Genomic DNA, 15,071 nt, shown 5'->3' with positions numbered 1-15,071 from the left:
AGCTCATGAATTGTTTTTTTCCTACAGTTAGAAAGATTTATGGTTATTTCCACACTAGTATTGTCCTAGGACCTTTCAACTAAGGCAACCAGGATACAGGATAGGGAGCTCTTCATTCCTATCTAGGACAAAGCCTTCTTTCCTTGGACATGGGCTTTGATTTCAAGTTTCTACCACATATGCCACAGGTCCAAAAGAGTAAATTTGGTTCATTCTTCCTCCCTAAACTCTTCAAACTCTCTTCAGAGCCTTTCCTTTGATCTAGTTTCTCTCTCCAAAATTGGGGATAATCACAGAAATGCAGGATTTGAAGAATAATCTAAAAGTATAATAATGAAATGGCCACTTATAAAGTGAAAACAAGCAAAAATATTAGAAAACTTGACCTGGGCTTCAGGTGCTATCACTTTTCCAGGTCTTCAGATCTTTGTTAGTGGAGAGATAGGGGTAGTGATGGTATGAAAGATAGTACCAAAAAGATTTTTCCTATGTTCTTGGTATGGTCACTCTCATGACTTTAATACCCCAGGGAAGAAAAACTGCTAGATTCATTGGTTTCTACAAATTTGGGGGTGGGAGGAGAGGAATGGAAATACTGTATTTTTGGTTGCTTTGCCCAGCTATAACCTATTCTTCAAAAAGTAAATGATGCTTGAATTAGACTGTTACTTCCAAATTATCTGTAGGGCTTTCTTTAATAATGTATTTCCTGAGTGAGAATGCAGGGGCTTCTATGATTATCACAATCAATGAACTAACAAATATTTATTAAATGAGAAATGCCCACGGTCTAGGCAATGTGCTGTACAAATAAAGTCACAAGTATATAAAGCTCCGCCTCAAAAAACTTACAATCTTTTATGGATCTGCTTCCTCAATTGTAAAAATATTCAATAAAATAACAAGTTCAATCCCACAAGCATTTATTGAGCATCTGCTATGTCCCAGGCAATGTGCTTGATGATAGGGGTATAGAGACAAAAAATTAAATAGTCTCTGCTCTCAAGTAGCTTATTCTCTAGTAAAGATATTCAAGTTTCTCTACATTTATTCTTTTCTGGGGCCTACTCCCCTGTATGGAGCCTTTGATGCCTAAGGAGAGAAGAACTACATTTGAAAGTTTTCACACACTCATTACATTTATAGGGTTTCTCTCCAGTGTGAGTTTTCTGATGCTGAATAAGGGCTGATGAATGAATGAAGGCTTTGCCACATTCATTACACTCATAGGGTTTTTTTCCACTATGAATTCTCTGATGTTTGGCAAAGTTTGAGCTTCTGCTGAAGGTTTTCCCACATTCATTGCATTCATAGGGTTTCTCTCCAGTATGAATTCTTTGATGTTGAACAAGGTGCGTACTCTGACTAAAGGTTTTCCCACATTCATTACATTCATAGGGTTTCTCCCCAGTATGAACTCTCTGATGTTTAGTAAGGGAGGAGCAGTGACTGAAAGCTTTCCCACATTCACTACATGTATAGGGTTTCTCTCCAGTATGAGTTCTCTGATGCTTAATAAGAGCTGAAGAGTGGATGAAGGCTTTGTCACATTCATTACATTGATAGGGCTTCTCCCCAGTATGAATCATCTTATGCTGAATAAGGTGTGAAGTCCGACTGAAGGCCTTCCCACATTCATTACATTCATAAGGTCTCTCTCCAATATGTGTTTTCTGATGTTCAGAAAAAGCTGAGCTCTCAGTAAAGGTTTTCCCACATGCATTGCATGTATAAAGTCTTGCCCTAGTGTGAGTTTTCAAATGTTTTTTGAGGTTAGCTTTGTGGCTGAAGGCTTTCCCACAATTATTACATGTATATGGTTTCTCTCCAGTATGAATTCTTTGATGTCGAATAAGCACTGAATGATAACTGAAGGATTCTCCACATTCATTACACTTACAAGGTTTTTTCTCTTTGTAGATTCTCTGATTTTTCTTTAGGTTTGAGTTTCGTTTGAAGGTCTTTCTTTCAAAGTTACCCAAATTCTCTCCGGTAGGAATTTTCTCTTGATTAACAATAACTGACCTCTGATTAAAACTTTTCCAGTATGTATTACATTCAGAGTCTTTCTCCTTAGTAAGGTTTTTCCTTTGGGCAATTGTCACTTGCCTCAAATGTCTCTCATTTTCCTGCTGCCTCTCTAACCAGTCCTCATGTTCTTCCAAGTTAGAAACATCATCCTCTGTGACTCTTCCCACAATCATCCCTTGTGATGATTCTTCTTCAGTGATTTCCTGCACTGAGGTCGACTCTCTGCTCTCAGACCTACTATCCCAGTCTGAAATAAAGCAAAAATACAAATGTCATAAAAAAGAAACTAATAAAATGGTATTACAAAGCTAAAAATAATATGTATGAGTGGACTCTGACAATTCAAATACAGACCTGCAATTTAGGGAGATGGAAATAAGAGGGAAGAAAAGGAATGGAAGAGATGGGAAAAGGACTAGATTACTAAGCATATATAATGATCAGAAAGATAAGAAGTGTGAGAATTAAGGTGATCTAGTCAATTCAGCTAAACAGAAAGGTTGTAGATGGGTGGGAACAACACAGATTGAATGAAGCAGGCTACTTGCCCACTGCAGTAGGGAAAGTTAGGGGAAATGAAGAACATTCCAGGCCTGGATTCAGGAAGATTCATTTTTTTGAGTTCAAACCTGATCTCAGACACTTAAAGCTATGTGACCCTTGGGCAAGTCACTTAACCCTATTGGCCTTAGTTTTCTTATATGAAAAATGAGATAGAGAAGGAAATGACAAACTATTCCAGTATCTTTGCCAAGAAAACGCCAGATGGGGCCATGAAGAGTTGTAACTGAAATGACTGAAAAACAGGCCCTACTGCCACTAATTACCTAGCATCTCATAACTGGGTCAATGTTATAACCTCTCAGTTGACAAAGATAGCCCTGGACTTTGAACTCAAGAGCCCTGAGAATAGCAATACCTCCTTAAGCAACTACTATTTGTCAAGCAATGTATTAAGCACTTCATTAATATCTCATTTAATTCTGAGAAGCAATTCCTATGGGAAAATAGTCTGGCAAATATACTTGTAGGTAAAGGAGGTTCTTGTCATCAAACTCCTTGGCACTTTCAAATAGTTCAAAATCAGAAACAGGGAAAATGTTATCAATGGAAATGACTTTACAGGTATTAATATCTACTTTGCTGCTGTATCCTAAGGACTATGGAACCTTTCTATTTGAATTGTTGCTAAAACCTTCTATATATATTGCTTCACCCATTAGGAGGTCAGCTCTTTCAAGATCAAGATGCATCTTCCTGGAAGGTGTTTAATAAATGCACAATCAAAAAACCAAAATTGGATTCTCTAAGGGACTTACGAAGAATGTGAAGCACTCAAAAATCAAATTCTGAAGACAAAAAGGTGCACCTCTGATGAACTGGCCATGTTGTCTGAATGCCAAACATACATTTGTCTAAAAGACTATTTTAGGGAGAATCCCCACAAGTCAAGTGCTCATACAGAGGTCAAAAGAAGTAATACAAGGATACTTTTAAGGTCTCCCTGAAAAACTCTGGTACTTATTATGAGACATAGGAGACACTAACATCCAGCATGGCAAGCCCACATCAAAGAAGGCACTATGCTCTATAAGCAAAGCAGAACTGTAGTAGATCAAAAAGAAACATAAAATGTACAAATTTAGGTATCTCCATCGCAAATGTTCATTAAGGCTATTTGTGCCTGACCTGTGGTAGAGCCTTTCAAGCTCATATTGGTCTAATCAGCCACAGCTGGATTGACTGTACATTGACCCCAACATAGTGATGCCATTTTAGTCCTCTTTGAGTACAAAGAACAACCATCAAGTTGCCTAATGAAGCTAATGAGAAATTTCTTAAATTTAGATAAGATATTTGCAGAAGAACAGGAAATTAATAGGGAATACAAAAGTTGGGTATAGTCTAGCAGAAAGTATTAAGAATGCTAAAACTCAGAATAAACTGAATCTGGTCAGAATTTTTTAACAAACCCTGTGATTTTATTTGAGTCAGCAGTTCCTAGTAATCTTCCCCACAGTAGATCACCATCTTTCCCACAACAGTCTCCTTAAAAAAATTTTCAGAAGAAATCAACAAATACTATTAAATATGTATGAAGCTATAATTACCTTTTAATTTCTAGCAAATATTCCCATGAGAGCCCAGTTATGGACTTAGGAAGGGAAATATGAAGAGCATAGAAAATCAAAGATATTAGAATTATGATTTTTCTAAAACTATGTTAAATAGTTTTTACTTCTGAAAGATAAGAGTCTCTGAGAATCATTTCATTTGGCTCACTGTTGCATAACAGTTTTTCAAAATTAAAAAAAAGAACCAAGAACACGGGATTCTATTGTACTTTATTACATTTGTTTATTGCAATACTAATAATATACAACACCACAGTATGGTTTTTCGCCCACATTCAAAAGCTAAGCAAATTCAAAAACAATTTTAAGTTAAACTATAATGCATAACTAAGTATAATGTATAATATAATGTATAACTAAGTAATTTCAGCATGACTGAAAACAAAGACTGAAACTCACTTTTCCAAATTCTTTTTTCAGTCTATTATTGCTCTGGATCTTCCTCTGAAATTAGCCAGAGAATATCTTCAGTCCAATCATAGCATACGTAAACTAACTAAATAGAACAAGGAAACACAAGCAACCAAGCAATAGTTCTTGAAGTGCTAAAAAGAGGGTCTATTTGGTCATATTGTCATTGCCGCATCATTCTTAGTTTCTATCTCTCTAAATCAGGGGTCAGCAAGCTTTTTGGCTGTGAGAGTCATAAACGCCACATTTTTTAAAATGTAATTTCATGAGAGCTTTACAGCTCACAGTGCGAGCTCCTGTAACAGCGCCTGAAAAAAAATTGACTTTATGGCTCCTGCAGAAAGAGCCATACATTGCCGACCCCTGCTCTATGTGAAGGCTTTCCGACTTTTCCAGTGTCCAGTCTGTATGTTTAAATCTTGCCACTGATCTATTTCCTTGAAATATCAAGATGTTAAGAATAGTTAGTATCAAATCTGGTAGATTTGGTAGACTAGCATTTAGTATCTCAAAATGAAGTATTGGGGTAGTGAAAACAGGCACTGCTACGTGATCTTTTAATATTTTTTAGACTCCATCTTGTAACTTTGACTTCTGATATAGTTTTAATTTGACGAGAAAAGTTATTAGCTGGCTTCCTGAACCACCATGCTTTTTGACTCTCACTGTGTATCCAATAAAGGACTATCCCTTACTCTGCTTCTTGTCTGAATGTGTATCTGGAGATAGGGCCTACCAATGTGCAGATAGGTGTAGTGAACTCAAAAGGGTCAATTACTCTTTGACATGTTCCCTTCCCTTTGGCATTCTTGAGAAAGATCAGGGAAGGGGGGCAACTTCAGAGAAGAGCATGTTTGAAATAAGGAGGCTGTGGTATCCAAGGTCTTTGCTCCAGATGTCTGTTTGTTTCCAAAGGAAAAAACAGTTCTCAGAATCATAAGAAGAAAACAATTCCCAGGATCCATTTTTGTTTTGTATTTGATTTCTCACACTAGCAAAGTTTGAGTTCTCATGGGCAGAATTATATCTTCTGCTGTTGTAGCTGCTGGGTAGAGGCGTGTGGATTGAATCACACAGTGCTGAACTTCCATGTGTGAGTGCTTTCTTTCCCATTCACTGTATCCTCCCTCCATTTCCTCAGTGGAACCCCTCTCACGACACTCCGCCAATAGATAGGGGCTATTTAGGAAGGGAGAAGCAACTCTATACAAACTCTATACAAAATCCCTTCAAATCAAGTCAGAGGAACAATCACTACCAGGTCTTTGACTGGATGGTGGTCTTGCTTGGCTGATGCCCAGAGAACAGCATTTCTAGCCAACAAATATCAATCACATAGGATCCTGAGTGGAACCTCTCCTTCTACCCTGGGTTATGCCTCTAAATCTTGCTCACATATACCATAAGTCTCTGGTAATAAATGTCAAAGCATAGCTAATAGATTCTCCTGTAATAACTTTTGGAATTGCCCTTTCCCGTCTGAATCCAAACCATTAATACCTCTATGTAGCATGAGTCAAAGAATAAAACTGAGACTGTTTTCTGGCAGCCATACTTTCATGGATAGGGTGGGGCAGACACCCTCACTGCCACCCACTGTCTTCTCCAGAGAAAGAAACACGCAGATCATTGAACTTCTAGCTGCAGTGGTAGGGAAATGCCACCCCGCCAGGCCATAAATCACTGACCAGGGATTGATGTAGGACTCTTGGCAGCTGCATGTTCACAGGCAAGAAAAAGAACAAGGATTTTGGACATCCAGATCTCTATAACAGTTGCTTTCATTTTATGTTTAGATTTGCAAGGCTAATAATGTCAGAAAATGTTCACTATAAAACTATAATGGGAACAGTAGTTAAAAAGAAAAAACAAAATCATTTTGCCTCATTGGCAGGAAAGTTCCCTCCTATCTTATCCCATGAGCTGCTGACCAGGGAAAGGAACAAGACTCTTGAATCCGATACCTGTGCCCAGTAGAAGGGAGCTACTATGATCAAGGAAAGGTTTACTCCCTTTATTGATACAACTGGAAATGCTTGTAGCAAAGAATTACCATGGCATCAGACTAGTACAAAAGTGATGCTAGGATGTATAAAATAAGACTAATGTAAAATCACTGCTGTTTGGGTTTGAAATTTCCATAAGGTCCTATGAAATATTTACAGTTTATAATGTGAAATTTTCTAATCATGTAATATCTCTCTCCTCAGTCCATTTTTGGAGTTTTTTCCTTCTATTTTCAGTACTATTAGAATATTCGGTTGGTGATAATATGTATACAGTTTAAGATTATATTCTTTTCTTCTTATCAGTAATATTTGCTCCAGACATAATTAGAAAAACACTCTTTACTACTGCATTCAGAATCTTCTATTTCAGCATCAACTGCCAGTAGTGGGGAATGAAATGATCATCTTTCACCTCACTTCCCAGTTCAGCAATTCCATCAGTTTTGTACTGTACTATCTGCCCAGGTTTATGTGCTTCATTACTTACGGCATCTGGATTGAGAAGTAGTTCAGTTTCAGTTTGTCCCTGCAGTTCAGACAATGAGCTTCTACTTTTTCCTCAACTGATCTGTAGGACATAGAAACTACAACATCAGAGCATCGGAGGCAACCAGTAGAGAAGCCACACTAAGGCACAGGCACCGTCACATATACAGACCACCAAAGTGGAATCCACAATTGATAGTCTTAGAGAGCCAGAGGCTTAGGGCACTGAGAGGCTGTGTTCTTCAAAGTCATACAGCCACTGTGTGTCAGAGGCATGATCTTAGTCCAGGTCTTCTGACTTCAAGGTCAACTTTTCAACTACTATGTCACATACAAAAGGGTTTTTAAAGTTATATTTGGGAGAAAAATGGAGAAAAGAAAGGTACTATTGTTCAGAATAATTAGAACTGTAAAAAAGAATACAGAAAGCAGAACTATTTTGCTTGTTTTCTCTGACAAGGGTGCTTGAATTGAAAAGGAATGAACAAAAATGGTTAATAAAAAGATGCAAACCAATTTCAATAATATATAAAGACAAGTGTAGTCCTATACTTTGGTTCAAAAAATCTATTTCACAAGTACAGGGTGAAGGAAAAGATGGCAAGGCAGCCAAAAAGGCCACTTCTATAAGGCCACTTCTGGAAAACTGCATTCAATTCATGGAACTACATTTTAGGAAAAAGGAGCTATAAAGAACTGGAAATGCCTAGCCTAGAATAGAGAAGAATTATGGGATATAGGATATCTTCAAACAACTGAAATGACATTATATGAAAAAAGGACTGAATGTGTTCTTTTGAGCCTTAGATATCCAAGTGGTGGCACTTCAATTCAAACCAACCAACATTTATTGAGTAGAAAGCATCATGCCAGATGCAAGGAATACAAACATTCTGTGACCTCAAAGCACTTTTTTATTGGGAAAATATATTTTAACTAAATTTGAGAAAGAATTCTCTATGAAAACTCTCTAAAAGTGAAATGGGAGACTTCAGGAGGTATTAGGTTCTTTCTTTAATATATGGTTTGGACTAAATATTCTATAAGGTTCTTTGCAACACTAAGATTTTATGATTTTGTTTTTTCTTTTTAACTACTGTTCCAATTATAGTTTTATATTGAACATTTTCTGACATTATTAGCCTTGCAAATCTAAACATAAAATGAAAGCAATTGCTATATAGCTCTGGATGTCCAAAAGCAAATTTATCACTGTCCTCTCCAAATGGCTAAACTTCACAACTTCCTTATCTTTGCTTAAGAATACCACTATTGGAATTGCGAGTTGGCTACAGGAGGGGGGGGGTGGGAAGAGGGGAGGGAAAGAACATGAATCATGTAATCATGGAAGAATTTTCTTAATTAATCAATCAAATAAAATTTTAAAAAAGAATACCACTATTACCCATTTTTCTAGATGTAAAGTTTCCTTTTCCCCCTTCTTTTGCTCTCAAAGCTAATCACTCACCAAGACCCATAAATTCTTTCTTTGCATTCTCTCTCAAATTAGGAAGAAAACAAGCATTTATCATGCACCTACTATTTGCCAGAAACTGCTAAGTGCTTTATAAATCTTTCTCATTTGATTCTTACAACTCTGGGAGGTAAGCGCTATTATTATCTTTATTTTGCAGCTGCAGAAATTCAACTTGGCTAGAGTCATACAGCTACCAAGTGTCTGAGGCCAGATTTGAACTTGGTCTTCCTAACTCTAGTCCTAGTACCACCTAACTAATTCTCCTTTTCTCTATTCCCACTGCTATTGAGGCTATCAACATTTAAACTGCTATACTACAGCCTTCTAGTTGGTCTTTTCCATCTCTGGTATCTCCCTATTTTAATCCATCTGGTACATGGATGATAAAAGAAACTGTTTACATTAAGTATTAAGTTCTTCTGCCTAGTTTTGAAAGATTCCTCATCCATTCATATACATTTATGAATGTACCTCAAAACTCTGCAAAATTCAATCAAGCTTAACTATTTACTGTCTCGTACACATATCAAACAGGATCCCACATAAATCATGGTGTATCAAATGAGGGAATAGTCCCTGGTAAGTACTAAAAAAACCCTGACATATTTTCCATTTATTTAAATCCTGTCCATCCTTTGACAGCACTGTTAAAATATGCAAATATATCTTTTCAAGCCAAGAGTGAAGGATATAACAATAACACAAGTCTGAGATCATTAGGGTCAAGGGTATAGCACTGGGAGTGTTAAGTAAAGGGAGAATCAATGAAGTAACTGGTTAAGAGGTAGTGACTGCCTACCTGTAAGGAATGTAGGAAAGGGAATAGTTGAAAACAAGTTTCTAGCCTAGGCTATAGGAATTATTTATAAATACTACATATAAAAATTGAGATTTTGATAACAGGAAATAGAGGAAGAATAGGGATTGATGGTAAATAAATTCTTACAGGTAGGTGGAAATATAGGACCAGAATATAAAGTGACAGGGCTTATAATACAAACTTTTAGGGTCATCATCAACAAAGAAAGGATTTCAATTCAATTCAATGGACATTTACTAAGTACTTACTATGTGAATGTAACTTTGTGGACTTTACAAAAGAAGCAGTTATTAAAGTCCAAGAATACAGGATTAAAAATACAGAGAGAAGAGCAGAGGTGTATAGGACAAAGCCTTGAAGAATCCAACAATTAATGGGGGCAAAAGGGAGGGGGAGGAAATAGGGAAGAAAAAGAGCCAGTGAACAAGACAGGAGTTTATGAGGTAAAAGTGAAATAAAATCCTTCCTCCAAAGGGAGGCAGATTGTTTGGGAAAGGCCTAGATGGATGGGAGATCCTACAAAAGAACCATCTAGAATGTAATATCTCATAATGTATGGAAGGAGTGTCTAGAAGTCAAATTACTCTTCATTTTCTGGTGAGAAAATTCTCAACCTGAATTACTAAAACATTCTCCAAACTGATTGATTACTTCAGTGTTCTGCTCCTTTTCTTTACAACACTACCAGAGTATGTGCAGGACCCGAACAGATAAAGGCAACTGAGGATCTTCTGGGGGGTGGCGGGGGTGGGGAGGGAAGAGAAGAAAAGAGGGGGCCATCAAGGAAGTACAAAGATAAAAAAGTATCAAATGGACACCTAGTGTTGTAAGTGTAGAAGACAGGAAAGAAAATCAAAGCACCAAAAAGAAAAGGAGGTTGAGGTCTTAGAAAAGGTTTTGATTAGAAGAAAGGGAGAGAATAGGTTCAGCAAAACTGTACAGCAGGGTTGACTGTAGGGTAGGGAACAAAAGGGAAGATGAAGGCGAGTCAGCTGCTCTAGAACAGACAGAATTGAGGAAGAAACAGATGAAGATTCTCTTTTCTGAGTATGAAAAAGTGAAAGGAGAGATGTCAAGACAGAAGGGATTGAAAGTGAGATGGAGTCAGGAGAACAGCAAGTTGAAAACAATGTCTAAAATGATCATTCGAAGCTGCTACTCTCATATTAATGGAATACATTTGACTTAATACCCTATGCTGATTCTTACTTGCTCACCTGGATGGGTACCTCTTGGGACTTTTCTCTCCATCATCCATTGATTTTCTCCTTGATCAAAATTAGAGCTCCCATCAGGTTTGGAAACTGGAAGCCCTGTTCATTGGGAAATAAATGAGACTGATGTTTTAACCATTCCAGGACCCAGTTCCAGCCTCTTGGTCAATAGGGAAGAGAAAGCATTATCAAAAGGCTCAGAGAAAGGTATTGGTGGACAAGGTGTTTAGAATTCTAAGGAGAATGGGGAAGACTAATCAAGGAGTTTATTTCACTTTCCTTGCTAAAAGTGGTAAATTCCCACCCATGGAAGCATCTGCACTGAGACCTTAAGGAAAATTCCCTGGCAAAGGGAAGCTGAAAATAGGAAAACCATAATATTTCAGAGGTGGCACAATGATGTTGCCCATTTCCAATTTTAGCAGGATAGACATGGGAATAGGAAGAGTTTAAGAGGAAACTGGGAATCTCTGAACCCTAAGACCCAAGTCAAAATCTAGCAAAACACTCCAGGTGCTATAAACATATATAAAAACAATTTCCCAAAGTCAGATACCAAGTCACAAGGGAGAACTGTCCTTACACAAAGAGACGAGGTTCCTATAGTTCTCCAGCATAACATCCCTCTGAGCAGGATCCAGTTGCCCCCATTCCTCTGGGGTGAAATCCATGGCCACATCTTTGAATGTCACTGATTCCTGAAACACCAAATACATTTTTACAAACCCTAAGATCATCTCTTGCCAAAATGCTCCTCTTCCCCCAAGAAATAATACATAAATCTTACATGGCTTTTAAATAAGTAGTGATATTAGCAGTATTAAGAAAAGCAGATAAAGGTATATGAGAAATGATTAGCACAGCGTTAGTCTCAAATGAAGTGTTCCAAACCAAGTATGCATGTTTTGGCACTGTGCTTGACTGCACCAATATTTATTTTTTAAAAGTATGAGATGGTCTCCATTCCTTAGGAGTTTAAGACATTGCTATTAAGGAGAAGGGGGAAATTTGAGAAACTGGAAAATAGAAGTTTTTAAGTATTGGGAAAAGTAAGAGCTATACAGTTCAGAGGGAAAAAAAGATTACAGTGGAAGGTCGCTTCATGAAGATGGACATGAAGTGTGACTCTGAAGAGTCACATAGAGGAATGTCATTCCAAGACATATATGAAGGCAAAAAAGGTGGTAAATTGGTAATCTAGCTTGTATTTAAGGTAGAAACACAGTGTAGAATGCTAAGAATGACACAATTCTTAGGATGGTCAAATAGAAAATGATCTTGGCTAGGATTGAGTTAGAGGTAGAATAAAGTTGAAGGGCAATAGAGGTGATGAATCCAGGTCCAAAGATTCCCAAATCCAAAACTGGACACAACTAGTTTACACAACAGTACCTATAACTGTCCACCTATACATAACTTGTGATTTTTCCTTGAATTCTAGCATAGTAATGCCTCACTAATAAGAAAAGGATTCCCAAGGCCTGTAGGTACAAGGTAGGTATAAGAATTCCTTCAAGTGTCTGGGAAAGGAGAGTAACAATGTCAATTAGAGCAGAAAGCTTGACTACAGTAGCCTATAGTAGTAATCCAAGATTTTCATAATCTAGAAAGTTTTAAATATATAAATTCTAAAAAGAAGATCAGACAAACATGTCTGAAAGTTATGTTCATTATTCTGCCTTCAAAATGCCCAATAGTACCTTAAATCTGTTCTGAAAAGCAATCTCTACAGAATCCTCACTATCTGCTAGGCAATAAAATAATATAAGGCAATAAAATAAAATAAGCTAGGCAATAAAAAGGATAGAGCACCAGACCTAAAGTCAGGAAAAATAGAACTTAAATCTAGCCTCAGATACTTACTAGCTATGTGACCCTGGGCAAGTCACTTAACCCTGTTTGACTCAATTTCTTCATCTGTAAAATGAGCTGGAGCAGGAAATTGCAAACCACTTCAGTATCTTTGCCAAGAAAATTCAATGTGAGGTCACTTCTGAACAACAAAAAGCTATCTAAAAAAAAAACCCTCTGGAATACAAATTTGGTCAAAGACTCCCTGTTCTTTTGTATGGAATAATGTTGAAAGTTCTAAATCTGTATTAAAGAACACAACAGAATGTAAGTTACTTGAAGACAAGGGTCTGTTTCATTTTTGTCTTTTTATCCCCTATGCCTAGCACAGTGCCTGGTATACAGTAGGTGTTTAATAAGTACTTTCTAAATAAAAGACATTTTGTGTTAGATGCCACAGTTTGAAACATTAGGTTTTATCCCTTATGTCTTCCACATATGAGTGTGGGCAGAGGTTAAGATGAAGATCTACCTGTTCCCACAAACCCTAAAGCAAGGTCACTCAAAATGCCTGGAGTCTAAGTTTTGGGTGGAATCATTCTGGGAGGTTGGTTCCTGGGTAGTATTCACAATTAGCCTAATAAAAGCACTCCAAGATTCAGCCACAAATACAAGTCACTGTTCTCACTACCAATCTATAGCTTTCATTGTCCCAGTGTTCAGTGCAGACGCTTTGCTACCTAAACACAAATTTTCACATTTATCTACCAAACTCCCACTCTATTTTCCTTCAATTATTTCCTCTATAATCCCTTCCTATTTCACTCTATTGAATATGTAATTGATTTGAGGCAAATTTTCCTAAAATTTAAAAACTTCACCTTTATTTTACTACTTCACCTTATTAGAAACCTACCTGTGCCAAGACCGCATTGCGTACCCCTCTTCTTTTCTCCTGCTTGCTCTTAAACAATGGAAGATTCATCTGCTCCTTGTATCCCAGGACCAATTTCAGGCCACTAAACCATTACCCACATTTTACTTTTCTTCATTTAAAATCCATGCTACCTACATTTAACAAAATCTCCAAATCATTGCTACTATCATGTACCACAATGCCTTCTTCCCCTTCTGACTAACTTCTACATTCTTGGTTAATTTAGTACCTTGTCTTAAGTGCTTCCTTTCAATTACATAAAGACTGCGGCATTCATGCTCATGATGATACCACAACATAGTTCCTTGACCTAAACTCTACTCTACTAACTTTACCCTTCTGCCCATTAATCACAAGCATAGCCTCATCCTAGATCTCACTATTATATGGCATAGCCTCACCTCCAAGACCCCAAACCTGATCGGTGTCTTAGCTCTGAGTACAATGTCCTTACCTACCATGTGGATCAATCAACAGCCAAATATCAAATGCCTATTATGTGCCAGGTACTGTTCTGGGGCTAAGGATACAAAAAAGGAAAAAAGAAATGAAGCAATCCTTATTCTCAAAGAGCTTATTTAAGTCCAAATCTTGCCTGTCACTTACTACCTTATATGATCTGGATGAACTTGGTTACTTAAACTCTTTGGTCATTTTCCTCAAATGTAAAATAAAGGGTTGGCTTAGAGCAGTGATTCCCAAAGTGGGAGCTACTGCCCCCTGGTGGGTGCTGCAGCAATCCAGGGAGGACAGTGATGGCCACACTTTTTTTGTATTACATTCTATTCTGAGTTCAATAAATAGTTTCATAATTTTCAGGGGGCGCTAAGTAATATTTTTTTCTGGAAAGGGGGCGGTAGACCAAAAAAGTTTGGGAACCACTGGCGTAGAGGCTCTAAATTTATGATCTTATGATTCCCCAAACCATCATGCCTGTTCTTCTCCCTCACCAAGGAGTAAGATTAAAAACTTGTGCTTTCCCATTTTACCCAAGACCCCCATAGCTACACATGATTAAATTCATACATTGCTCTACTTAGAACCCTAGACTTCCTTTGTCCCTGTCATAACATTTCTCAGTCTTGAAAGAAAAGTTCATCTTTCTTCATTCCGGCCTGTTACAGTTCTACTGGAAAAAGAAAGAGAAATGTATGAAAATTAAAATGGTGATTTGTACCCAAAGTCAAGAAAGGTGGTTAAGAGTGTCCAGAAATGTCAGTGAGTCTGACTACAAGATAAGCATTAGTGGTCTTCAGGAAAAGTCACAGTAAAATTCTAAGAGGAAAAGCCAGACAGTAGAGTGTTGGGAATTTAGGGTAAGTCTATGGAGGAAGAGAAAATGAGACTGTCAAAGAGGATGACAATAAAGGTCATGGAAATAATGTTCCTGAAAGGTAGAAAAGAACAGTCCAGAGTACAAGTGTAAAGGAATATACTTCTTTCTCTGAGATTACAATAAATAATAAGAGGGGGAAAAAAAGGAAAAAAAGAGGGGAAAAAAAAGAATGAGAAGATACATGTCAGGCCTGGGAAATGTTTTGATTTAGATGACCATGTACACTCTATTTTACATTCCTGTATATGTATTACAACATACAAATAGAATATTAAGCATATACTATCATAGGACTGGCTACTCAATGAATTCATGTTAAGTAAAATGGCAATTATAGAATGGTCAAGAGAAACATGATAAAACACTAAGCAAATGGAGAGCATTCTCCATGAGGTTCATTCAACCACCAGAAAACAGCAAAGAG

The 15,071-nt window shown here is 37.3% G+C and overlaps 1 protein-coding gene across 1 annotated transcript; it reads right to left on the bottom strand.

Annotated features, from left to right (window-relative positions):
* Positions 1-482: 482 nt before the first annotated feature.
* Positions 483-13,572, bottom strand: LOC123243885 (zinc finger protein 286A-like). Its single transcript, XM_044672027.1, has 4 exons — positions 13,291-13,572; positions 11,167-11,281; positions 10,587-10,682; positions 483-2,278 (listed from the first exon to the last, which is right to left on the bottom strand). The coding sequence occupies exons 1-4, from the start codon at positions 13,357-13,359 to the stop codon at positions 1,065-1,067; spliced, it is 1,494 nt and encodes a 497-aa protein (XP_044527962.1). The 5' UTR covers positions 13,360-13,572; the 3' UTR covers positions 483-1,064.
* Positions 13,573-15,071: the final 1,499 nt, after the last annotated feature.

This window comes from Gracilinanus agilis, chromosome 4, assembly GCF_016433145.1.
Source record: "Gracilinanus agilis isolate LMUSP501 chromosome 4, AgileGrace, whole genome shotgun sequence".
Taxonomy (NCBI): domain Eukaryota; kingdom Metazoa; phylum Chordata; class Mammalia; order Didelphimorphia; family Didelphidae; genus Gracilinanus; species Gracilinanus agilis.
The sequence above is the reverse complement of the archived record's forward strand: the minus strand, read 5'-3'. Positions and strand labels throughout refer to the sequence as shown.

What these genes read in the sequence shown, in the direction of transcription:
- LOC123243885 (XM_044672027.1), bottom strand. Translation starts at nt 13,359, where the DNA reads ATGAATCTTCCATTGTTTAAGAGCAAGCAGGAGAAAAGAAGAGGGGTA. An exon ending in GCAATGCGGTCTTGGCACAG is followed by an intron (nt 11,282 to 13,290) that starts GTAGGTTTCTAA and finishes TTGGTGTTTCAG; the next exon opens with GAATCAGTGACATTCAAAGA. An exon ending in TAGGAACCTCGTCTCTTTGT is followed by an intron (nt 10,683 to 11,166) that starts GTAAGGACAGTT and finishes CCCAATGAACAG; the next exon opens with GGCTTCCAGTTTCCAAACCT.